Source organism: Anguilla rostrata, chromosome 6 (genome assembly GCF_018555375.3).
Source record: "Anguilla rostrata isolate EN2019 chromosome 6, ASM1855537v3, whole genome shotgun sequence".
Lineage (NCBI taxonomy): Eukaryota > Metazoa > Chordata > Actinopteri > Anguilliformes > Anguillidae > Anguilla > Anguilla rostrata.
This window is the reverse complement of record NC_057938.1, coordinates 6,220,540-6,247,792: the sequence shown is the minus strand read 5'-3', so window position 1 is coordinate 6,247,792 and position 27,253 is coordinate 6,220,540. Positions and strand designations below refer to the sequence as shown.

General features: G+C 48.2%; 1 protein-coding gene across 2 annotated transcripts in view; it reads left to right on the top strand.

Moving 5' to 3' along the window:
- Window positions 1-27,253, top strand: part of b4galt2 (UDP-Gal:betaGlcNAc beta 1,4- galactosyltransferase, polypeptide 2) — a 125,494-nt gene that overhangs the window by 76,076 nt on the left and 22,165 nt on the right. For both annotated transcript variants that reach the window (XM_064341742.1, XM_064341741.1), the window contains exons 4-5: window positions 15,041-15,228; window positions 21,568-21,690. In XM_064341742.1, the coding sequence (XP_064197812.1) occupies window positions 15,041-15,228; window positions 21,568-21,690 (311 nt within the window). The remainder of the gene's footprint in view (window positions 1-15,040; window positions 15,229-21,567; window positions 21,691-27,253) is intronic.

Below are 27,253 nucleotides of genomic sequence, written 5' to 3'. Positions count from 1 at the left end.
CGTGGCGGTTCACAGGGAATCCAGCTTATGTGTTTTAGCAGAAATGAGCCAAACAAGGGCCTGCGGGGGAACCTTTCTCACCCACCTCATTTGTCAGGGCAACGAACAGTAAAGGACCTCTCCAAGGTCTGCCCTTTAACACATTTGAACAAGTATATACTTCCCACAACTCCCTTTCATAAAACACCATGACAGACACTAGGTATATAAGTTTGTTAATTCAACAAAGAGAAACAGCAACTCCCTTGCATTCGTTAATAGCTGAGTTTGGACTAACAGCTGTGCGATTGTGTTGAATTTAATACTTTGGCTTTTTATATTGGAGGGAAAGAAATCTAGACCCTGGAGTGTTTGAGGAGAAACATCATTAATTAAATATCTCTTTTTTCTGCCTGCTTTGGAAGTCTATCTAATGATCTGGCATATTATTCTGAAATCATATTCAGCAGAGAGCGCAGGAAAGACCAGCTCATCTGTAAAAGACAGTCTTCTGTCAATAGCTCCTTAATGAGCTAGTTTCTCATGAAAAATAATTCACATTTATTGATTTCTTGGGTATTCTCAAGCGTTCTGAAGGACACTGCCGTTTCTCCAGCCTGCTCTAAAAATGTTTTTCTCATCTTCTATTAAAATAAAAGCTTGTGTCCTGTGCTCTGCTAAAGCTTTGTTTGAAGAACTCTGATTGCATTGTGGAGAACATTTCCTATTATATAAACATTCTCTGAGGGAAAATATGTGTAGTGTCAAATCTTTCCTTTTGAAACTGTCTTAGACAGTTGGAGCAGTGTTGAAAACCTATAAATCATGCATGACCTGCAGTGTGTGTGTGTGTGTGTGTGTGTCATTGGCTAAGTTTCAAGCCTTGCTTTAAAGCTTTTGAGGAAACATGTGTCTCACCAGGCAATGTACTTACAGTACTAAATATATTAATAAGAGCCAATAGGTTTTTTTTTTTCCTTTGAAAAAATAAAACCTAAAGAAATTCAAACTTTTTTTCTGGCAAGCTTAGTAAATGCAAAAAAAAAATAATAATGGTGGGGCCAGCCAAACATTTTCTCTGATTTATTACCCTGCGCTCATTAACAGTTTCCTGCAAACAAAAAAACAGATCGAGCATTTAGCAGCATTTGGATGAAACAGTAAATTATTAGTTTAATACGCTTGTGCTGAAACACAGCACGTGCAGTAACAGACGTGTTCTAGGTTCAAGGTTCATATATGAGGTTATATAAGGTTATCTTTGTTGTCCCACTAGGGGAAATTTGTTTTGCAGCCAGGGTTCACATAAAGACAGCATACGACAGGACAACATCACGACACCATCAACACAACGTAATGCAAGAGAGTAAGTGGAAGAGTAACTGGCTGCTCACAGTTTGACCCCTGGAAACCGCTCCGTCAGCCCACAGCCCCGCCCCGCCCCGCCCCGCCGTGTCAAAACCAGCCTGTCAGCGCTTTTGGGAGTTGCCCCCGCGCGGGGACCGGGCCGGTCCTAACCAGCCCTGGCCGTGTAATGAGGCCGTGCCTGGAGAGGGAGAGACGTCCCCATGGAAACCGCCCCTCGCGGGTGACAAAAGGTCTCACATCGGGGAGCAACGAGGTTCCTCCCGACGACCGTCCTCCCGTGAACTTGCCAGAGCGGGACCGCTCAGGCGTGCTGTGACAGGGGTTCGGCTGTTACTGCCGCAGTACCCCTCCCTGAAGGCTTCCTTACCCTTTAGCATCCTGTTGTTGGACAAGTAATGAGTCACAGCAATGCAAACTCGAGGTCGATGATGTCTGCTGTTCGTACTGCTTCCAGTGGAAGATAATTGGCTATACAGACTAATCGCGATAAATTACAGCGAAAGGGAAATGGAGTGAAAGATGGATTTTCCTAGTGTGCTTGCCTGATTCATTTAATCATTGCTAAAAAAAAAAAAAGAACATTAAGTTTAGGTGAGGCTAGTTTATCTTTTTTTTCATCCTGATCATCCTTTAAGTTTTGTATTGTTGGTTTTTGCTGTTTCTTGTAGATTGTTGGTGTGATTTCTACGCCAGTTACTGATTTATTTTAGTTTTTTGTACGAAAACTGCTTTTGACTTACAGCAGTGTTCATGAAATTTCTAAGATGTGTATATTACGCAACAACACCCGAACACAATTGCAAAAGACTGCAGTGATGCCTCCAGAATATCTTCAGAAACTGCCTCTTGTGCCTCTTCTGCTGCTGGTATCCATACACAATTTCCAGATAAACTGTGGTTGCAGAACAGATTTCAGCCTCAAATCATCTTCAGTTATGTTGCCTTTATTCAAAATGATCTTCCTGTTGCAGTAAACCGAAGGACGATTGTGTGTCCCCGTGATGACATGAAAAGCTGAAGTTGAAAAATCCCATCATTCCTGAAGTTACACTGAGACAATTACACTAATTACATCTGCCATATTCCTGATGCGAGCCTGAATCATCGCCGAGAGTTGTGTGTTAACTTTCCCCTTTCCGCAGGAGGAGAAGTCTGGAAGTCTCCATTTATTAAATTGATGGTGTAATTCATTGGTTTTCAGGCTAATGGGATTTGTAATTAAAGCTCTGCGCAAAAGTGACTCAAACAGTAAATCTTCCTATTTAAACTCGCAAGGGTTTAGATATACAATCCTATTAGCTGCAGCAGGTTAAGGACCATTTTAAAAAATCAGAGCTTAGTTCTTTAATTGGCTGCTAGGCTGCGAGCGGTGACCTTTCTTCTGAGATAATAGGCCCCGTCGATGTCTGAGATGGCGCACCAGTGGGTTGTTTTGACATTAGTGTGTGCGAGAGAGGGAGTTACTACGCCATGGAATGGCGGAACGGAATTGAAAAGAGGTATGTTGGGAAATGGGGTTTGTGCGTCACGCTGAAACATATTTATTTGCTCTTGTCTCATTACAGTCAGCCGAACAGTTCTCTCTGTAAGCATTTACAGTATATATACCTTCTGTGTTATTGCTGCTGTCGACCTGCAAGGGTAATTATTCTTTTGGCTCGTCCCATCTTAGCGACAGAAATGGTTCCAGGCGAGTTATTTATCTTTGCCCGTGTTGTTTTGAATCGGAGTACGTCCATTCATTTGAAGTACCGGTACCTGTGAAGATAAAGATATCGTCCCTCCTCCCCAAAAGCACACACGAATACACACACACGTAGGTACACAAAATAGACACACAGGTACACGCGCACACACACACACACGCGCATACACTTGCATGTACACACACAGACACCCACGTACACACACACATGCATACACATGCATGTACACACACAGACAACACGTACACGTACACGCACACACACAAACGCACACACACACACAAACTCAGTGGGTAACTTGGGGATATCCAAGCTCGAGGCTTTGTCTCACATGATTGTGGCACGTTTAATTTTGTGATTGAATTATGCATTGTGTAATTATGTACAAAATGCAATAATGAAAAATAACGGTTTATTTAACAGTATTTGCATCCATGAACACATTCATTCCGAATACACGCTGTAGGGCCCCCTCTGGATGAGGATGTCTGCTAAATAGCTTAACAGCAATAAGAATCTTTTGGGGCGTATCTAATGCTATAAATCAGCTAGCGATCCGGTCTCACACCAGCCTACCTCCTCTCCAAGAGAGGAAAGAGCTCGGTGGAATATGGCTGTTTACCTCACAGAAATACCGCACTTCCCTCAGAGAAAGGAAGTGGATTTCCCAAGTTGTGCTATGTGTGAGGTTCACGGGGGGGGGGGGGAGGGGGGGGGGAGGCCTGCCTCCATAATGCTTGACCTTTTAAGCAGTGCAGAATTGAGGGCAGGATCTGTGGCAGTTTAATTATAGCCCTGACCCCAGTTAGATTAAACCAACTGGAAAGGTCTCGGTAATGTCTTCCAGGATCCCCAGCATCTAACATCCGCCAACCCCTCCCCTCCCCCCCTCCCCCCCACTCCACCCGCTTCTCCCTCACAAATTATTAATTTTTTCTTTTTTTCCCCCCCTTGGATTTGGAAATTGACACACTTCAGGGAAAATCAATTACAGAGCACACTCGACCCTAAAGCCCAGGAACATCCCCCCCCCCCCCCCCAGACTTATGCGCAAACGTCGCCCGTATGAAGCCTGTAAACAGAGCCGTTTTGTGCTCCGAATGGGGGGGGGAACGATCGTTTTCACTTCTCGCGCGCACAAATGTGGGGTTTTTCCCGAGGGGGGGGGGGGGTGTACGTCGTGTGCAGCGTGGGGTCTGATGTCAGCGCGGTGTCTCCGGCCCAGTGAAGCCTTCAGCCGTCGAGCCGCTGAGACTGTTTGTGAAGATCTTCGTGCTAATTAGGGAGCGATATCAGAACGAGTGGCTGGCGCGCGAACACACGCGAACGCACATCAAAAAAGAAAACCCTCTTTTGGGATAAAAATGCGACTTTGTTCACTGTTCGCCTTGTGATCTTGATTCAGATCTGAACTGTGCTAATGAAGGCTTTTTAGCCTACTGGAGCCCAAGCACAAGAATCTATTTTTGTTTACATTTTTGTGAACCAAAGTAGATTTCTGTCCAAATGCAATTAAAATGTATTTACTTGTATCTTATATTCAGTCACTGTGTCATTGGCATGTCCTTCATTTTCTTCTCTACTGGAACATCAAGTGTGATATTTATTACTTACCCTGCGGCATCTACAGTATTGTACATACTATCCATACTCTTCAATATATCCAATATATGCTTTTTTGCTGCTATCCTTTTTCAAAGTATCATATTCTATTTCTCTTCATTTTGGCCATTATAAGGTTGCACTTCGTGCATTTTTGAATACAGAAGGATTTGATGGGCGTGGCTGGTGAGCAGTTGCTTACTCGCTATGCAGTTACATCTCACAGACTGGCAGCAGTGGATGTTTGCTAGCATCTTCATCTCCATATTGCAGTTCATTTCTTTCCTTTCATGAAGAGTGTATATATATATATCTCCTTGTTCTATGATATCTTGTGTTTCATCCAAAAAAAAAAGAGCAAAGTTCAGCTTGTGTCTCCATCGCAGGAGTTTGATTTTAAGGACTGCGGTCGTGACGCTTTATTTAGTTCTGATTTGCACATCTCCCAATCATTACCCCGAGTCACGCAATGTTCTGAAAAAAGTCTGTGGATGTGCGTCATGCTGTGCTGTTGGGAACATTGAGCTTGCTGTGTGTGCGCGTGTGCCTGCGCTTCTCTAACATCGCTCTGTTGGTCTCGTTAGGCTGTGGCGGCGGGGAGGGCGGCCCCGGCCAGGGCGTCGCTTCCGAGGCGGCGTCGCGTCAGCGTGGCGGCTTTCGCGGCGGCCCGAGATGACAAACTGTTCTTTCGCGCCTCTCGGGTGGGAGGGGGCTGTCGTCCCCCGTCCCCCCCCCCCCTCCGGCAGGGGGCCGCTCCGTAAAAAAAAACATCTTCATTTTGTCAACATGTACAACCGGGAACATTGGACTCACTCCCCACTCCCCGCCCCCTCCCCCCACCTCAACACACACAAGTGCTCACAGTACTAACAAACAACCTCACAAACAAACAAACAAACAAAAAACATGAACAGCAAAAGAATTAATATGGCATGGCACCTCAAAGGAGGAAGTTTGTTGACAACGTGCCATTTTCACATATTGTCCAAGGCTCCAAGCCCTCCCACTCCCTCCCTCCCCACCCCACCCCAAAACACACACACACACACGCACACATGCGCGCGCACACACACACACACACAAACACACTCGCACACACACACACACACACACACACACACACACTCGCACGCACACACACGCGCACGCAAACACACACACACACACACGCAAACACACACACACACACACAAACACACTCGCACACACACACACTCGCACACACATACACATACACACACACACACTAGCGCACATGCACACAGGGGCAAACAGAACGCCGCCTACTCTGTTCCAAGCCACTCCAGACTGTCAAGATGGCCGCCGCGGCCGGCGAGCGTCCTCTTCGGTGCCCTGCGGTTAAGAGGCCGAGCCATTAGACTCGCTGTGCTTTTTATAGCGGGTCAGTCAGGGGGAAAATAACGGGGTTTATGGGTGTTGGAACAAGACCGTTCGGGAAAAGGGAAAGCAGAAGAAAGCTCTGTTAAAAACAGTGTTCGGTCGAAGAGGCGGGGGCGGGGGGGGTGTGTGGAGAGTACCTGAAACAAACCCGAGACGGCCCTCTCTGAGGGAGGCTGGTTTACCGATCGACATCGACGCCCTTGCGGCTGGGCGCCCCGACTCGGCCGATGTTTTGGGGGAGGGGTCGGACGGTTTGAGCGCGGCCCCGCTGTGGGGCCCGTGCTCCGCGGCACGGTTCGCGCAGCTAGCGGATGTGCTACCCGATCGATGAATAGAGCTCCTCGCTTTCAGACTCCCCGGCTTAATTAGGGTTATTTGGGGATTTGGGTGCCGCTGCTGCGAACCGCAGGGCTGTATCGAGCCCAGTGCCACAGGGTTCTTCTGCGCTTCTGAGGGGGGTCAGACACTTAACAAATTCTGCGTACCGACCAACATTTTAACAGTTTATGAGTAAGGTGAATTTATGTGTGTGTGTGTGTGTGTGTGTGTATTTTAGTGTGTGTGTGTGTGTGTGTGTGTGTATGTGTGTGTGTATTTGTGTGCGCATGTGTGTCTGTGTGTGTGTGTGTGTGTGTGTGTATTTGTGTGTGCATGTGTGTGTGAACAAAGTAAATTGTTTTTTGCAATATGCATAATTACTTCTTATTCTGTCACTGGGGAGAGGTGAGAGGTGTGCTCACACTGTGCAGAAGCACACCTGGACATTTCTCATATGGCGTCTGAGTGAGGCTGAATTAGTTGAACATATCGTTCTATCTTCAGTGATCAGAGGGGCAGGGATATGTATTTGGCGCGGTTCATTTGGTTCCCGGGCCGCCAGCGGATTCGCCGTACGTTTCCGTTGACCTATCGCAACCGACGCCGCCTCTCTGCGCCGTGAGGCACAACTGATGACATCATCCTCCGTCGAGCGGTGGCGCGCTGTTCCGACGGTCCGGAGCCCGCCCCTCAAGGTCAGGCTTTGCGGCGGCTCAGACGATCGCACCCGAGGGCCCGGTTGGCACCGTCCCCGTGCCGACGTGAGCGACGCGGTGGTCTGGATCGGCTAGCCGTGCCTTTCTCGGTGCAAATACGGTATTTTTTTATTTGAAGGTGAAAAGAAATAAACACTTTCGGCCGAGCCGGGATGGGGGGTGGGGGGCAAGGGAGGGGGAGGGGGGATCAGCTTTTACGGGATTAGAGGGATAAAATGTGACAAGGGTAAATCTTCATCCTCTGATAACACTTTTAAGGTGGGTTCACACCCAAGTTGATCACGCTGCACTGTTGTGTAGAGCTCACTCATAGACCTCTGCAGTGAAGTCACAGAATGCACACAGGCGGCTAGCCATTTCATTTGCCTCATTATTATGTGTTTGTCTGTCTTTTCCTCTGCTTTAATGATTTGGTATTTTAGTCCAGACTCTGTAGACTTTGACCGAAGAAGAAGCTTCACTCTTCCCTTGATAATGTTGGGGAAAGAAATGGGCAAATAATCACTCTCCTATCTTTTCCTGTACCCAAGCCACATCCATTTTAGATTTGTGATTTATGTTCCATCCCTGGAAGAAAAAAAACCTTTATCTGAATCCGTCCCTGGTTGATAACCCAGCCGGTATTAATCATTCACAGATGAATTGGGATTCTGTGTTTGGTGCGATGTCGCCGATAGCTCCATCCTGATGCATTGTTAAAAACCTGCGCTATGTCGCTAATTAACTTTGATCGGTATTCAGCGCACGTCCGTTAGGTCTGGTGAACTGTGCAGTTCTGTCTGTAAGACTTGACCAGGGCTGGACTTCTTACCTACGGGTGCTGTCGTAAGGCACGCTTTCCGTCTGAACTTTTTCCAGTTCTTTTAGTTTAAAAGAGTGATCTTCTTTCTCAGTCATCATTGAAATTTGCAGCGAAACGTATTTTCATATCTGGATTTTGTGGAAATTATCATTTATGTTCAAGCTCCAGTATGTCAGACACACTTTATTTTCCATAAGGACCTACATTTTGTCTGAATACTTGCAAATATGCCTAAATGGAAAACACCACAGCCTGCAGTGTGGTGATCATCCAAGGAAGTGTGTAATTTAGTGATCGTCCAAGGAAGTGTATAATTTAATGATCATCCGAGGAAGTGTATAATTTAGAACTGCTACAAATTCATTATCTGGACCAAAATCGAATATCCAATCAAAAGGTTAGAGAATCAGGGTGCTGTTAGGTTTCTGTGTGGTTGTGCTGCACTGCTCTAGTGTATGGATGAACTCTATGGTTGGGCATCAAACCTGGGCCCTGCCAATGCCAACCATGCCAGCAGACCCATAAGATGATGCACAGTTGGCTCTGGCATCGCTAGGAAGGGGAGGGATTCAGGCAGCCAGGATTATAGGTTCTCATCACTCACCAGCGACCCCTGCTGGTTGATCAGATACCCACAAGTCAGGTTGTTGGGCTACACCTTCGACAGACTGATCGTGCGACACAGGAGCCTGCTGTGCATTTTTAATACGGAGCACAACCTCAAGTAAGGAAGGAAGAAAAGCTTGTGTAAGCTTCAGTTAATGCAGTATTTATATTATGGTAATAATGCACCGGCATACTTTGCAGCAGAACACACTATAATCGAATCATTCACCTTTCAGTGCATACACGGCTCTGACGGATCTCGTTGTGGACGGGGTTGCTGGTTCGCGTGAAGCAATCACAGAAGGAGCGCTGGTTTAATCCGGTGCCGGTCCGTGTGGGGACGCAGCTTGTTTTAACTGTCAGGTGACAGATGTCTCATTCGTCTTAATACAGACACACGAAAGGCTCGCCTCGCTTCCTGCTTGATTGGGCAGACTGTTGAGCTCAGAGTCCACATTTAGAAGCTATGGGGATTTTAGATGTGGAGAAAAAAAAGTACGTTCGGCGATAATTTCTCTCGTACAAACAAACAAACAAGCTGAAAGAATTCCCTGTTTGCCGTGGGAAGCACCGGTACAGAAAAGGGGTGTGGCTTTGCGCAGTAATGTATGACGAGATGGGGGGCGAAGCCTTCTGCCTGGAGATAGCGGGCTGTGAGTAGCTCTCTGCATGCATCCCCAGTGCAAACATAATGTTTGTAATGTAAGTTTGATCAGTTAAAAAAAAAAAATAAACTAAGAAATTTGGAAGCCATCTGGGAACTAAAATGACAGCTATGGACTCCTATAACCCTTCAGTTTACGCAATATACTTGTGGAAATTTCCCGCGGGTGACATCGCCAGCAGTTCTGGAATTTTCCAAAACAGAGCTGTCTCACAAAGAGGGTAGCAACTGGACTGTATGTTTTTTTTTTCGAGCTTCGAACATTCTGAGACCACCTTTTTGGCTATCCCATTTGGTTATTTTTATTCTCTGTGGTGTCTTTTTTTTATAAAGAGGCATTCATTAAAAATGCACAATTCAATGAAACAATGGACTTAAAAAGAAAAAGCAGAGTAGCAGTGTGGAATACTGGGCTGCTTGAAACTGCCTTGTCTGCAACAGGAGTAAATCAGTCAGGAGCTAGAAAGCAATAATGATGATGTATTAGTGCAGGGAGCGGAACTTCAGTGTATCAACGGTATTTGCTTAAGATAGCTAATTATTTTGCTATTATAAAAGCAGTATGGCCTCGTATCTTTTTGTGACTGTCAGCAGAATTGACCCTGAAGATGATATTCTTTGAAAAAGAAGAAGCCCCCCCCCCTTCCTTTCCCCCACCCTGTCAATTTAGTCTGACTGTCATCAATATGATGCATGACTCATCAAGCATCCATCCAATCCATAATGCATGACTTACCAGCTATCGGTCCGGTGGGAGTTGCAGTGTGGCTCTCTCTCTCTCTCTGTCATAACAAAGCCTGTCTGTGGCGGCTGGGCCGGGAGAGACCGCGTGACGCCGCGCGCGTACCTGAGGCTCCGCGTTCGCGCCGCGCGCTCGTCATCGCGCGGACCCGGCGGCCTCCACCTGTGCACCCGCTGGCCCGGCGGCCTCCACCTGTGCGCCACGCTGACCCGGCCGGCCGCCCTCCCCTCGTGCGCCACGCTGACGCGCGCCTACTGACGCCGTAGACGAATGGCTGCCTGACGGCGGGCGCCGCCGAGGTGATGATTGACGGGCGGCGGTTTCTCGGGGGGGGGGACGCCGTGTTAGACTTCCCAGCCTGCACTGCAGCAGAGGGAAAGGCTGAGTGCATAGTGCAGGCGTGCAGGGGCCATGGGACGGGCGGGTCCGGCTGGAACATTAAGTCTGGGCTCGGCTTTGTCCCGAGGGATGCAGCCCTCTGATTGGCTGTCTTGTGCCTTCTCGCGCCTTGGAAACACAGCGTGTCTCCTGGTCGATTAAGCCCAGTCTGCAGGTCTGTGTTTGGAAATCCCCCTGCTTTCCAGATCCTCGCCATGTAAAGCGGTTCAGAAATAAACAACCTGGCGTTAATTAAAAGCAGTCAAATAGGTTCTTTTGAAAATGCTTTTTTTTGTGGTGGGAAGTAGGAGTGTGGGGGGGGGGTGGCGGGGAGGGGGAACCTCCTTGCTGCTTTGGTAGGCACCTTTTATTACGGTAAATTAGTTTTGCCTGGCATTGTGCCAGTATCCACACCCTCCTCCCCGAAGGCTTTTAAAAGCCCATTGATAGATCTAAAGGTCTATTAGAGGGATGGTTTGAATGTGCCGATTGTTACTGAAGCTCACAGCTTTAACCTGCATGATGGCATGCGTGAGCAATCTGGGTGGCTGCTGCCTCCTCATATCTGGGTGGAAGTAGCTAGCAGGCGCTGCTAGGCTCAAGCTGTAATTTTGTCGAGACCCCAGCGCCACTTCCACTTAAAGCCGCTAGGCCGGGGTCTAACCTGCTGATGGCGATACATTGACCAACTGCAGAAGGAAGAAAGCTTAGGCGCTATTTATAGCTGCATACCCCTGCATTTGAGTCTATAATTTGACTGTAAATAATTAATATTACCTATCAGGTACCTGTATTGTTTACAGTTCGTCTAATTCGAAGTCAGCATTTTAGCACATGGCGAAAAGGAAAGGTTGCTTTCTGCAGAAGGTGAAAATGGTGTTTGGATATTATTTATATTTAACCTCATTTCATTAATAATTTCTGCAAGGGAAATACAAGGGAATGTGTTGGAGTGAGTTTGAGCTATTAGATGCTGTTAGTTTATGTACCAGCACACAGTGTAATGTTTTGCTGGTGTAGAAAAGTCAATACACAATGCCAACACAGTGTGCAGCAGGCTTTGTTTTGTGCATTCACACAAATACACACACACACAGACATGCACACACACACACACACGCAAGCACACACACTCACACACACACACACGCACACACACACACACAGCCACACACACATGCACACACACACACACACACACATGCACACACCACACAACACACACACACACACTCACACACACACACACACACACACACACCCACACACACACACACACACACACACACACACACACACACACACAACACACGCACACTCAACACACACACACACACACACCCTAACACACAGTACTCCCTCTGAGCGCTCGTGCTAGCGCAGGCGCTCGCGCGGTGAGATTGATGGGCAGGCGTCCGTTGCAGTTCTCATTGGCCGGCCTCCCCGGCTCTGGCATCGATGCCGGCCGCGGCTGATAAGGTCGGCCTGCCGAGGCCCGATAAACCCCCTGGACACCGCCGACAACTCTGAGCGCCATCGCTCAGGATGAGTGGCGGCCATAATCCATCTCCGTGGCAACCGTCCGGCAGCCGCCACCTCTGGGGGTCAGCCGGGTAAATTGAATGGCACAGGGGCGGGGGGGGGGCTTTGATTAATTATCACGGTGATGATCAGATAAGAATAATGGGGTTAATCGCCCCGCGCGGGGCAGGTGTTGGAGGAGGGACGGGCCCCTGTTTCGCCTGCAGGAGCTGATCGGCGGGGACTGAGCCGCTCTCTCAGCTCTCGCAGCACCGGCGTGAGAGGCCGTATTTCATCACCTGCAGTTCTGCCCTTCCTGAGGCTTTTCTTGCAGTCCAAAGCCCAGCTGAGACCGGAAGATTCTCGACACGACGAGCTGAAGCTGGTGACTCTAAAACTCGCCACCTGCGAGGTGAGTCACCTGCAACAGCAGGTGCCGGCATCCGACGTTGTTCTGAGACGGGGAGGTCACACTGCTGCAACCCCTTTCTGGAGCGTTCTGAAAGGATTTCATTGAGTCGTGAGTCTTTGGTCTGAACTGAGCTTTAAATTGAGAATATCCAGGGTCTGATTAATGCCATGACTACGGTCATACCAGTCTGGGAATGCGTTACAGTTGCTTTAACCTCTGTCTGCTGAATTCATTAGAGGTTTGCCGAGACCAGAAGCGGTTTTCTTAGTGCGCTTGTTTTTTCTTAAAGAATGCACTTAAATGGCAATCGATATGTTACATTTGACGAGATCACGTTTGGCATTTGGCAAAAACTTTTTACTGTCTAAATGGATTCTACTTGCATAAAAAACCATAGCCATGAATATTAGACAGCATGACAAAATGAATTATTTTACACATTCTGGGTCTAAAATGGCCCAGCAGGAAGTAGTATATGTGTGACATCACTTCCTGTTGTCAAGAGGGTTTGTACCTGTTTTCAGTACGCAAGTGTGGTTTACTCACACAGTGAATAGTTGAAGCAATTGTATTTCAAGAGCTGAAATAAAAATGAGTCTACTTCAGAGTAAGATATGCATACCCTAACCAGCTTCAACTACGGTGCTTTTATCCTGTAAGAATGGTGTATATTTTCTTGGATTTTTAGTTGTTTTTTTTTTTTTTGTATTTGAAAGAGCTTTGTTGGCAGTATTTTTTTTCATGAAAAAGCGTCTGGAATATTTTTTCCAATTTGGCTGTTGTAATAGATTACTGCCTCCTCAGTTCCATCCTGTCTTACGAATGTCATGAATATGTAGGCTCTGGGCCTGTTGTCATGTCATTCGTGCGTGTCATTGTAATTTGGAGAGAAGAAAAGTGAGCAGTCATTCTACGTCTGCCAGATGGGCTGTTGTTCCTGATGACATTAATGAGAGGGAACGGATACACATCTGTTTAGAGGAAAATTGTTTTTTTTTTTTTTTGGTGGGGGCGGGATGGGGGGATTGGACTGGGGAAACCATTAGAATCAAGCATAGGCCTGCATTCTGAACACTGCTAATGCTGAATGGCAAGGCAATATCTAGGAGCACCATCCTCACTCTTTGATTACTCTCTTAGTTCCGTCCTCAGGTTCCAACCTCAGCCTTTCCATTCTGCCTGCTTATCCATATTACGGATCTGGGGTTTTCTCAGAACTCTGTGATTGCACCGTTCCATTTGCTAGAGATGCTTCAATTAGTGGGAGATGTGTCTTATTAGAAGAATCAGAATGAGGCCAGTGATGTTTAATGAAAGGGGAACTCTAGGAAAAAAAGCTATTTCACTTTTTTAATATATTGGCTTACCTTATGTTTTTTTTCTTCTTTCTTTGTTTTCTAATAAAACTACATATTGAGGTTCCCCTTTCTTGTGCCTTAAAGAAGATGAGAATGAGTATAAATATTGATTGAAAGCAGCAGCTGCATCAAAGCAAGTTAATCCACGTTGCCTAATTAGGGAGCGTGCTTTGAAACCTTCTGAAATGGAGTACTTCAGAAAGTGCTTGTTCATTTCAACTTGGCGGGCACTTTCAAAAAAACAAGTACGTGAGTTGAATTTTTCAGTCAGTTGCTTTGCTAGGTCTCATGTGTGGTCAATGTGGGATGATGTTTCTTGCATTCTGTAGTTTTGTATTTTCTCCCTCTAAGAAGAGGAAGTAAATGCATCTCTGGTAGTTCCTCAGGGAGTTTGAATATGACCTTAAAAAGTGATGTCATGCAGTTGTGTTGGACCAAGCATTCATCAACCAATCAGTGAATTGCATGATCCTCGTGTTGTTCTTTACCCAATTAAAAGTCAGCTGTACAGCTGGGTTACAGGAAATGTATGACGTTAAACTGGACACATAGCAAATCGCCCTAAAGGATCGAATTAGGAAATAAACAAATGATGCGTATGTGTTGGATACTTCATTGGATTTGCAACACTTTTTCACAAAGAGATTACCGGATCAGACCTCAGGTAATACTGGATTACACAGGATTATTGGTAACACTGGATTATGGTTCAAATCAGCGTAAAATACTTCACCTGATATACTGTTGCAGAAATCCTTGTGCGTTAAAAACACGCGAAAAGCATTCGCATGGGCAGTGAAACCTATGCAATGAATGGGATCAGACTGTAAATACTGGATTCTGAGTGTGCAGTGTTTCCATAAAATCATATTATCATTTTGAAAGGTACTCTTGGCTGTCTGGGCCTAGGCCACTTAATCCTTTCCACTAGATAACTGGCTAAACATTCCCTAGCATTCCCTATCCACCTTGATTCCTTGCAAATAAGACTTGGGATCTCACTTGACTTACCTGGTTAAATAAATATATATAAGATATATATGGTAAATATTTTTCCACTAAACTTGACACGTGGAAGGGATGGTAGAGACCTAGTACAAAGATTCAATGCGGTCTATGTCATTGTACCTTGGAGCAAGATAGTTAACCAGAAATGTCCATCTGCTTGAATTGATATTATGAGAAAACTTTGAAACAAAAGCATGTGAGTCTAACTAAACTACAGTGCGTGAGTACATAAAAGAGCATGCGGTAAACAAACAGCAATAATAAATCCCTATGCGCCGGTCTTCATGAATAACTAACTGAATTTTGTTGTGTTTACCGCACACCCTGACGCTGGCGGTGTTTGTGATGTGGCTGAAAGCCTTTGTACTCTCCGGGCCTGGCCGGGGCTGGCTGGCAGGGGAGGAGGAGGAGGAGGAGGCCGCTCTGAGACTCACCCGCGCCCGCTTCGTTGCGTTCCAGCTGGGAGAGGACACCTTCAACAGGGCCAAGCTGCTGAACATCGGCTACACGGAGGCGCTGAAGGACGCCGCGTACGACTGCTTCATCTTCAGCGACGTGGACCTCATCCCCATGGACGACCGCAACCTCTACCACTGCTACGACCAGCCCCGCCACTTCGCCATCGCCATGGACAAGTTCGGCTTCAGGTAACTCCTCCGCTCTCCAAGGCAGTTGACGAGGGAGAGGGAGGGGGGGGGGGGGGGGGTGTGGGGCAGGGGGTGGGCGGACAGGAGAATATAACTGCAGGGTACTGCTGGATTTTGTTACTCAGAATCTTGCTTTCATCTTAATCAAAAAACGTATTTGATAGTTGCGGATGAAGAACCAAAGAAATCAACAAGAAAAAAAGATTAAAAATTATATTAAGCCTAAATATTAAAAGATATTAAGCCTATTTTATTCAGTTGAGAACTTTAGATTTTAAATTAATTTGTTTGTCTAGAATGTCCTTACATTGCCCATCACAGGAGAATTTTGTGTTTTTCTTTTGGGGACCATGTCACTGGCACAAAAATAGCAACATGGCAAATCACATTTTATTCAGTTAGCGAGCTCCTAATCAGGAGTGAATTTCATCAAAATGGCATTTTTTTGATTGCAGTGATTGCATAGGGTCTTTAAGTGTTTTTCGGTTAAAGCAGCTGATTTAACCCATTTTCTAAACGAATTCCTGAAAAGAACCCATCAGAATCTGTGACTCTGCAGGACCAGTGATAGCCACCACGTTCAGCAATAGGAGTGTGCGAGAGGTGGGGGTAGCATTTCATTACCCTGAACAGAAGACTGAACAACCCGCATATGATTAATGAAGAATATAAATGCCCAGTGCATCAGCTTTGTGAAACATTCAGTCACACAACCAACGCGTGATGATAAAACTGAAGTGTTTTAAAATTGTCCGTCATAGTACATCTCGTGTGAAGCGCTTTATGTGAGGGGATTCATTCCTCCCGTTACTCAGCTGTGGTGCTCCAGATGATTTTAAAGCGGCGGTTGTGAGAATCAAAGTTATTTCAGAGTCACCGGCGTACGGTAGCGCTGGAAGTCGTCACGGTCGTCCGGTGGCCTTCCCCCCCCGAAAATGTTCCATTTCCTCTGCAGCGCTCGGCCCGTCTCTGTCGCTTCGGCCCAGAGGGCTAGCGCACCCCTGACACGTCGTCGCCTCTTATCGAAGGAAGTGAGAGATGACGCCGCGCGTCTGGCACACGATCCAATATTTATATAAGGTAAATAACGCTATTTTCGCAACTACGTTATTCATCCCCTTTCACGGAACTAGCGGTATAAATTTTAAACAGAATGGCACCCCCCCGCTCAACAGAATCTATCCCCCCCCCCAGGACAGATTTGCTTAGGGCCACCAAAATCCTAGGGCCGGCCCTGGGTTTGACCCCGAAACGCCCCCCCCCCGTCGCTACGCTCGGGCGGTGCCGAGGCCAGAGGCCCCTTGCCTCTGCTTCTTTACACCTGCGCCGGCACTTTCTAATTATCACCCTCTGCTTGCCGAGGCAGCGCGTGCCTGTAAAAGCACCGAGCGGAGACAAGAGACAGGAGAAACCTGCCATTTACTCCATTTACTACCTTTGTTTTGTTTTTGTTTTGTTTTTTTTTAAACGGCATACATTTACTTGCAATTGATCGGTTCGGTCGATCAACTTTTATTTGGAACGCTTGTTTTGTTTTATTTTTATTTTCGCACACTTCGCATTCAAGATGTCTCAGGACACTTTAGAGTGCTCTGTCAACAGAGTGGATAAAAAAACAAGCATATTTGTGGGAAAATGATAACCCCTTTCATGTAAGTAGACCAAGGCAAATGGCTGCTGCTGGTTGTGACCTATTGACCTTATGACTAATGACCAACTCTTTGTTGTCTAAACCTTTTGTGTGCATTCTGTGAGTCGCTCTGGGTCTACCTGTGACAGTGCATTTAGACAAGGGACTAGTGGGAAAGATGTTATGTTAATCTTTTGCTAAAACTGCTTTCCTGACTGCAATTCAGCTGAAAGTCTCCAGTAATTGGCTATAATTACGTGGTGGTTATTTTTGTGAATAAAGGCCATTTGTAATAATTTTGGTGCAAATTGACAAATTGCCATGGTAACTGAATTATAGTGACTGAAGAATTCTGGCAATTGAAAAGAAAAAGATAGCATCTCAACTTCTTTTAACAAGTGTGCAGCATATAATGCAGTGCATGCAGATTAATGTCATTAAATCTTCACAAACTGCCTGTCTGGATCCTAACAGCAGTTAACAAAAGGACACAGTACAATGCTCTGTATTTTGTTTTTACAATGTAACACTTGCAGCTTTACGAAAAGCCCCTTATTAAAATGTTGCTATATAATTATCTTTATTATAGTTGCAGCTGAATGATAAATATTAAGAGACACTGGGAATGATTGAAATCCATGGACGTTGTAAATGGGGAATAAAATGGGGTTTTAAATTTGTTTACATTGTTTCAGCTGTTTTCTTGATTAATTGTTTAGAGGGTACTTAAAGGATTTAACTGACAATATTGTTGTATCACAATTTCAAAGTTATTCTATTATAAAGAATGGCATTTTATTATATATCACTGAGTCATTGGGCATTTATGATTTAGCATTAATTTTCTCTCGATAATGAAAGCAATGGACAAATCACACTCTTACTTCTGGTGAACAATTAAAAATTAACTGACTGATTGGGAAATTACCACAACGGGTGGTCATTAACGATAGGTCCACTGGCGTTTTCATGTGGGGGCTGTAGACTGCCACCATCTACACTGCCGGAGGACCAAATTACAGGCTGCATAAAGCAGTGGCTCCTGAAAAGCACACAGCCTCTTCCCCAGTGGCCAATCACAGAACAATAACCAGAAAAGCAATATCGCAGCTGCGGGTGATGGCCAGTTTCCTTGATCACTCGTGACTCAGATCAGGTTTTCCCTCCTCTCCTAAAGACGGGGGGGGTATGTGCGGAAGAACCAGGGAGCTCTGGGAAGGCGGGGTGTTTTTTTTATTTTTATTTTTGGGAACACGAGGGTCTCCTCGGCGCCTGCTCGGGGGCATCTCACCAGCCTCCTCCCGGTGGCCCGTTTCCGTGGAGACAGTGGCTCGAGCAGATGGGCTTGTTTGTTTACGGTTGTTGTCTTTTAACGCCGAGCCGCTGCCTGTTCCAGTGATGAGCGCGTTGCACGCTGACTTGCACACAGTGGCCTGGAGCGGGCTCCTGGCAGCCACCCATTTCACCAACCGCCAGCTCTGGGCACCCAGCAGGACAGAGCGGGATATAGCTGTGCATTAAAAAGTAAAAACTACTCTCCCTCTCTCTCTTTTTTCTTTCTCTCGCTCTGGCTTTTTCTCTCTTGCTTTTACTCTCTCTCTTTCTCTCCCTCCCTCCCTCCCTCCCCCCCCCCCTCTCTCTCTCTCCAATTCCCCTTCAGGGCCCAGGACTAGGAGATGGTGTCATAGGCAAATGTTGCCATAATACATAATGCATGGGAATGATAAAACATTTCTAAATATACATCATAATGTTGTAAAACTGAATACATTTACAGACTTCTGAAGGAGATTGCATTTTTTTAAAGTCGATTTAAAGCAATTAAACTACAGGATTATAGGAGATTCTTTCAAATTTTCATGAATGTCTACACTTTTTTCCTCAATTATTTTTTTTCTGTTATCAGTTTCCAGAATTTTTGCTATTTTTCCTTGGGTGGTATCTTAAACTTTTTTTCTGCTGTTCCATGCACACTATAGTTTAGGGTATATGGTCGTGTATGGATATATTTTACATGGGCATAGATTCCTCTATAAAACAATAATTGGTCTACTTCCTACCTAAGCTAACAGAAATTCACATAATTATCACCTCTGCTCTAGGGGTGCGATACTTCTTAAAGTCCCTCTACGAGATTTGGAAAGCTGGGCTCCCGTTATTCCACAAAGAAAACTTAAAGGCTAAATTAATTTCAACTGCTGATTTTAGACATGCAATTCATGACTGCAACTTAAGTATGCTACTGCTTTTAACCTCTGGTGTGCTCTTTAATTACTGTTATACTACTGTCTCATTCCCCATTTGATATTTGTACCTCGGTTTGTCAGCTGTTTTGTTGGGTGGCGTTCTGTTTCATGTCAGGGCTCTCCTTGCAAAAGAGATTTCGATCTCAATGGGGGTATTTCTGGTTAAATAAAGTTTTTAAAAAAGTAAAAACGTAGATCGAAACCTGTGGTCTTAATTAAAGCGGGCAGGCCTGAGGATACTGAAAGGCTCTGTGTGGGGGTATGGTTTCAGTCACAGTCCCTCCAAACGTGCTCCCCAGCCTTATCAGTCATTATTGGAAAAGTTTCAGAGCCACGATCCTTGCCAGGGGAGCCCACTAATCACAGGGGAGCCAATTGTGAACCCAATTATTTTTGGGGAACCCAATTTACTTTGATAGTTTAAAATAAAAAACGATGGTTATTTTGCTTGCTTCCATTGAATCGTTAATTAAATACAATATTTTCTGAATGTGAGAAAATTATGATATATCTCTGTAATTGTGTTATTCATTTTCTACCGCATTTTTGTGCATCTTTATAAAGGGCTCCCTTGGATAGAAATAGACAGATAGATGGTTATTTTTGTCGACTTATAACTCTGCCTGTTTTCTTACTATTGGGCATTGAAATCCAAGCATCACAGACAGCTTCCAGACATCTTCACTTTCTCATGGTTCATTTAATGTCAAAAACAGTTTTGATTGAATTTAAATGAGTGGGGAAAGATGGCAGATGGTCACTTAGAGCATAGGGAAGGGGAGGGAGAGAGAGAGAGACAGAGAGAAAAGTAGGGGAGGGAGAGAGATGCCTGAGTTTACATTTTCTAAGTGCTGTCTTGGGAGAATGGGATGGAGAGAATCCTAGAGCCTGTAGTATTGTTATTAAGCCCTGCCTCCAGAGAAGCCGAGAGCCTGCAGTGATGTTCTTAAGCCCCGCCTCCAGAGAAGCCTAGAGCCTGCAGTGATGTTCTTAAGCCCCTCCTCCAGAGAAGTCTAGAGCCTGCAGTGATGTTCTTAAGCCCCGCCTCCAGAGAAGCCTAGAGCCTGCAGTGATGTTCTTAAGCCCCTCCTCCAGAGAAGCCTAGAGCCTGTAGTATTGTTATTAAGCCCCGCCTCCAGAGAAGCCTAGAGCCTGCAGTGATGTTCTTAAGCCCCGCCTACAGAAGACCTGTCCTCACTGGTGTTCTCCCACCCAGTGGTCCTCAACTCCTCCCTTTTTCTGAACTTGCTTTGGCATTCTGCACCTCTTGTGCCATTATGCACCTCCTGTCTTATTTAGAAATCCCTCCCGTGTTGTTCACCTCCTCTCCTGTTCTGCACCTCCTTACCAGCTCTGGGTCCCTTCTCCTGTTCTGCGCCTCCTCTCCCGTTCTTCGCCTCCTATCAGGTTCGGCTCTTTCCTCAGATTTTCTGAGTCGGGGGCCAGAGGTGGGGAGGTGAGGGGCGGGAGCAGAGCAGAATGGCGTCAGACAGGAAGTGATGCGCGAGTGGCTCCGGCTCCGCCCAGGCGGGGGGGGGGCTGCCGCGGGTCACGTTCCGGTCGCCCCGTTGCCATGGCATGGCGGAGCAGTGGCACAGCCACTCGCGCGGCGCACCAGTCATCCGCAGAGCCGGGGAAGATCGTAATATTGATAAATGATCTCTTTCAGACGGACGCGCCGGCGGCGGGCACATTAGCCTTGATTTGCTATCTGAATATGGGCTGGACGCGCGGAAATGTCATCCAGCGCTCTGTGGCTTTCTGGCACGCGTTCTGTGACACGACAGGAAGGACGCGGGCCGGCGGTCCGGTTCGAGTGGGGCCGAGGCCACGACACGAAGCCCGTGCTCTTAGCGCTGGCTGCGCGCGGTATGGCGGACAGGCCTGCGCTCCGTGTGCCTTCCAGAATGTTCTCTCCGTGGACAGATTGCCGCTCTGGCTTTCGACGGGTTTGATCCTCTGTCGTCGGTCGTTGGCCGCAGTGAGATACGCAGTTTAGCAGCGTGGGATAAACGTCCGGCTCCCCGTCGCGGTTATGTTTTTGGAGAGAAATATGACTAGATAAAATGAGCCTCTGTGTGTGTGTGTGTGTGTGCCTGCCTGCCTGTGCCTGCCTGCCTGCACTCTTCATGGCATAATAATTATATGTTGTGCATCCGCTAAGATTTAAAAGTGTATGGGCTGCAATCAAATGAAACGTTTGTCCGGCCCACTAATTCACACTTTGCAAATGTACAGTTTGCAAGTAGCGTTTATTTATTTTACGTTTGCGGGGATGACTGGGAAACGCCGGGGCTCCTTCGCCGCTTCCACAGCGGGCGGCGGCGGCGGCGGATGTGTCATCTGTAATTTATGAATGAATGTCCGCGGGGATCCTGCGCCCGGATTCCGGCAGGGTTTTACTGAGTGATTTGGCCGAGGCGCTTCAAGCGGCTTCAGCTCTGCGTTTTTTTGTCCACACAGGCTGCCCTACGCCGGGTATTTCGGAGGGGTCTCCGGACTGAGCAAAAAACAGTTCCTGAAAATCAACGGCTTCCCCAACGAGTACTGGGGCTGGGGAGGGGAGGACGACGACATATACAACAGGTAAGGCCCCGTCCCAGAATGCACCTGCGGCTGGCTCCTCCCCGGTTAAGGAATCACACACACCCCAGGGGAAAGAGATGCCCTGTCCCTTGTTTTTACTGCCTCTAAGTTAAAAAGCGAGGAGTAAGAACACGCGCCAGGTGTAACAGAAACATAGAGGGGGGCTGGGGCTGGGTGAGTAGCCTGGGAGGCTAGTGAGTAGAGGAGAGGTTGACCAATGTCGCCCATGTTCACAGCCACGCAACTGAAAAAGGTCAAGTTGGGGTCGGCATTCCTGCTTAGGACGGGGGGAACTAAGGCTGCCGGGGTGGGACGGGCGGAGCGTTTCAGCCGAACGGAGGTGTGGCCCCTCCTCATCGCTCGTGAGCGACCTCTCAGTCCGGCTTTCTGCCTGTCCTGGCTGCACACGCTCAGGTCCTCAACCAAATAAGGAAAAGGTCTGTTTAAAAAGTAGAATTTAAATTTTGAACCTGTGTGCTTACAAAAGGGTAGCGCTACACATCCAGGTTCATCCAGCTGGGTCACCCGGATGCTTCAGGAAGCGAGATCCGTGAGCGCGTCGCTCTGAAAGAAGCGGGATCGGCCTGAGAGAGAGGAGGAGGAGGATGAGAGGGCCGCCAGCGGTTTACGCTGGAGCAGAGGGGCTCAAGCCTGGGAAAGCGTTGTCTAGACAACACGCCTGTCCTTTGGTCCCCCCCCCCCCCACCCCAAGCCGCCACCCCCCCGCCGAAGCTCTAAATCCCCACGCCTCTCCTCTCCCCCCACGGTCTGGCTCTAATCTCCCTTCATTCCAGCTGTGAAAATGTATGGTTTTCGAGCGGCTGATGGGAGATATGGGGCGCGGGTGTTTCTCCACTCCCCGACGCCTGTTTCCAGGCGATAATAAATAGCCGCGGCGAGCGCGATGTCGTTCCTCTCTCCCCCGCGCCCGGTGATACGCGCCGGCCTCGCTCTCCCCGCGCCGGAAAACGGCCGTCCCCGTCAACGCCAGCGACGTCGCCGCGACGAGGCGGGGAATTGGAAGTGCCGCCCTGAACCCCTCTCTTCCATTTTGATGTCGAGATTTTTATTGTCGTGTAGATGGAGATTGGGGACAAAACCATTATTTGATAAAAGTGCCTCTTTTTAGAAGAAATTTCTCCTGTCCCCCTCCCCGCCCTGAAACAGATCCTGATCTGAACGGGGGGGTGGGGGCTGATTAAGATGCCGACACCAAAACTTTTTGCGGAATCAAAGCCGTAATGGACACAATCCATCAAAACGCTTTGAGATTTCCCCAGGGCCCTCGCCACCCAAACAACGAGTTCCGCTGATTTATTTTCTTTTTTTTGGAGGGGGTCTGTTCGCCCGAGCCCTGTTGCTGTAGCTGAGTGGTTTCTCACGTGGAATGGTTGCAAACTATAAGGCGTTCGACCCGAATTCGGCTTCCGTCTGTGTGTCGAGTGGCCCTTGTCCGAATTCGGTGGGGGGCGCACCAGCGGGTCAGCGTTCAGCGGCAACACCCCTCTGCCCCAGGATGCCCTCTGATGGAAACGATTTTTACTTAGTTTTTTTTTTTTTTAAGTCAACCCAAAAAGGTCAGTTTAATCCACAGGAAAAAAAAAAATCTTTTGTTGGCAGACTTGGCTTCAAAAACAATCCTGAAGAGGCGGGCCGGTGTTCATTTACAATCTGTGCTCGCAGAAGCCAGCGGTGCGCTGCCGCCGAAGCTGCGGAAGAGGCCGAGTTTCACAGGGCCGGTCCGTCCTGTCGCTACGCTCGTTTACGGAGCGTTAGCGAGCCTTTGATTTATTAAACGTGCTTTACAAACCCGTGCGCCTGGCACCCCCCCTCCCCCGCGTTTGTATCTGTATTTGTGTGCATAATACGAACAAAAAAGAAACTTAAAAAAAAAAGCAATTAGCAAGACCCAAAGGTCATGTGTCACCGATATATTAAAAATGATTGCGGTGGCTACATTATTTACGGGCTCTGCAGACGGATTCTTCACGGGTGATTACCCAGCTCACGTTTGACATATTATTCATTTATATAGCTCGATATCAACCGAACTAATTTAGGCTTAAGTGCTTTACTCACGGGTGGAACTGCATCGCCACACCAGGAAATCCAATCTGCCAGTGTAACATTACAAGCCCATCACCTAACAAAAAAAAAAAAAACATAGCTACAATGCTCAATTATAACAGATTCTTACTTATCTTATTGAACCTTGAAATATCTAAGTTTTGTGCTTGTACAAATTGTGTTTATTAAAAAAAAAGAAAGCTCATTAAAATGTTTATTTGGACAGATGATTATATGAGCCTGAATGGTACATGAGCCTTGCGCATTTGCAACAGCTTGCCATTAAATTTTTTTTCCACATGTCACTGGTCCTCAGTGGGATATAATTTGGTGCCGTGTGAGAGGACAGGGTTGAGAGGTATGGCTTTTTGTTTTAGCTTCCCAAGAAGTTTTAAGTGTGTGGGTGACACACCTGCACCTTGTTATCTCTCACACACACTGGGGAGCTTTCCGGTTTGTCTGGACACCCCTGTCTTGGTGAGAATAGCACCCCCCCCCCTTTAAGGTCTGGAACGCACCGGGGGGGATGGAGCTGGGGGACGGATCAGGAGTGTGAGCGAGATCTGATATGGCCCCTTAACAATCGAAGCCTCACATCCCGGAGTCCGCCTCAGCGCTCGGAAGGGAGTGGGAGGCCGTCGGAATGCGGCGTGACTTTCACGCGCTAGCACGCCGCCGCAGCGCCGCGGTCGCATCGTGCGCAATACTTCCCCCCCCCCCCCCCCGTCGGAGTTCGACCCTGCAGCGGACGCTCCCGTCTCACCCCGTGGGGTCCACGAGCGCACCCAGGCCCTCAATTTCGGCAGGACTCCTTCCTCTCGGACGGCTGCGGCCGACGTGAGGGGTCTCTTCCGGCTCGCGTTAGGCTCAAATCTGGGGAGGGGGGCGGAGCCCACACCGTGACGCGTCGCAGTTCGCGCGAGGACGCTGACTCAGGCCCACAATCCCCGGCCGCGGAATTTGTTTACGCCGCTCGGGGGCGCCGCGCTCTGATTCCAGCCCCTCGCCGGGGCTTTGATGTCGGGCTGCCGAGGCAGGGGGCTTTTAGAACGCCACCCTGTTTTGACTCTTTTCCCGTGACGAGCGCGCTCTAACTGCCGCTAATGGGCCAGTAACGGCGGCCTTCATCATCACTCCCGTTTTTTGATCCCTGGTTATTTTAGGTTCGGTTTGAGCGTTGCCAAACTGCCGCGGTTCCTTGGTAACAGGGCTGGCGGGGTGGTTTGCGGGCATGTGAATGTTCTGTTTTGTCCTTCCTTTTTCCGTCGGTGCTGACATCCAGTTTCCGCGAGGTGCTAAGATATTTTGGGGAAGCCCTTGGGCTGGGTTTTGAACTCCCGTACCGATGTGTCAGAGACCTTGTTGGTGAACCCTGCTGTCTGTGGGTTGGAGAACAGCGCTGCCCTGTGCCAAGGAAAATTCCCACTCAACACCAACCCTGCGTTTTTTTTGTTTTTTTTTCTGTGGAAAAGGCAATATCTGTAGACCGATTTATCCTTGGAAAAAAAAAACATAATTGAATGAGCGCTTTTATTTTCTTTCCCTGTCATGGTTTTTTCACTGGACGCCTAGGGCTGGGGGGGGAGAAGGCCGTCTCTCTACACAATCATCGAGCCAATAACCTGCGCACAGAAATAACTGAGATGTGCGTGGGGGGAAGGGGGGGGGGGGTGTGAGGTGAAGCCCAAAGATCTCCCTACGGTCCCAGCCCCCCCCCCTGCACCCCCCCCACCCTTTCCCGAAAGAAAAATAAAAAGCCTCAGCACTTTCCCCAGTGCGTTCTCTCTCTCCCCAGTGTCTTGCTGGCGAAGGCGGATCTAGATTCCGAGTGGCGACTTTTAACAGCCTGGCTACCTCTCTGAAGGCGCATATTTTCCGGTGACAGTCGGGCGCTTCCTCCTGACTGATGTGGCTCCGGGGCCCCCCAGGGGGGGGGGGGGTGGGGGGGTCTCGGAACAACCCGCGCGGCATTAGGGGCGTGACCTTCAGGCGCTTCGGCGCTCCCCCGGGGAGAGAGCCGGGGGAAATGGCGGGAGCGCCGTGTAAAAACAAACCGGAGCCGTAAAACCGCTAAACCGCTAAGCCGCCGCGGCTCGCCGCTAAGCCCGCGGGAGCTCAGCCGCCAACGACGCAGCGCACGCTCACGTGAGGTTAGCGTCAACCGCCGCACACGCCATTACGGCAAAAAAACGACACGATCGGGCCTCTAGTGGCGCAGCCCGTAGAGCGCTAACCACATTGCTCAGTGCGAGCCGCGACGTCGGCGGCGGTTCGAATCCGACCGCCGACCTTTGTTGTACGTCTCTCCCTCTCTCTCCTCCTAATTCTTCCTGTCTCTCTACACTGTCCTATCAAATAAAGGAAAACCCCCCAAAAAAAACAAAACATAAAGACTTATTTAAAAAAACTACACGATGAAGTGGGGAACTTGTCGATGTGTGAGGGTCGTCTATTGACACACCGGACGAGTCCCCCTGGAAGGATGCCCGTGTCGTCGTGAGAGTGTTGAGCGTAGGAGCGTTCCATTGGGCGTAGTCCAGGGGTCTCAAACTCCGGTCCTGGAGGGGCTGCAGCCATTGCTGGTTTTTTGTCATTTCCTTTCATTCAGCAGCCAGTTCAAGGCCCTTGCAGACGAGGCTTGCGGACTCTTTAGCCAATCGAACGCGTGCAAAACCAGCAGACACACGCGACCCTTTTGGGATTCGAGCTTGTGATCCCCGTGTAATCTGTACACAGCACGCGTTCCCAAGGCTGCGTTTCATGGCGCGGAAACGTCCTCGTCTGGATTGGATTGCCCAGATACTTGTGGACTGTGTTCCTTCCCCCCCCCACCCCCCCCACCCCTACTAGGCATATATAACACGGAATGACTCACAGGTGACCTTATTTAATGCTTCTCTTGAAACAAATCGTCGGCCCGCCCCCTCTGGGAGTCGTGCACGCGAAAAAAATATCAGCCGGCATTTTGTAGAAATCACTCGATGCGACCCAAGGTGAAGAGCAACAAATTAGCGCGGGTGGGAAAAGGGCACCGCGCTGCCGTCGCCGCCGCCTCCGCCTCCCTCCTCCCTCCCTCCCTCCCACTCATCCTGTTAGTTTATCACCTTCCACACCTGGCGGCTCTTCGGGTCGCTTTGCGTTTAATCTCCAGGCTGGCGAGTGCGAGACTCCCCCTTATCTCCAGACCGTGTTTGCGTCCGGCTGTCTGCCGAGGCTGAACGGTGTTGCGGAAGTATGCCTTCACTTGAAAGGATCGCGGCAAAGTGTTTTCCTCCCAAGTGTCCGGACAGCCATTATACCCCCCCCCCTCCCCCCCATGGCCCTCTCACCCCCCCCCCACCCCCCTCTCCCCAAAACCTTCTGCCCTGCCTCTCGCTCCTTTTGAGCCCACAGGTCTTGCTGGAGCACGGCAGCTCAGAGCTGTGATGTTGGAATTTTTGCCGCTCTCGGCGAGAAATTTCAACCACTCTTGGAGAGCCACTCTTGGAGGTAAAAA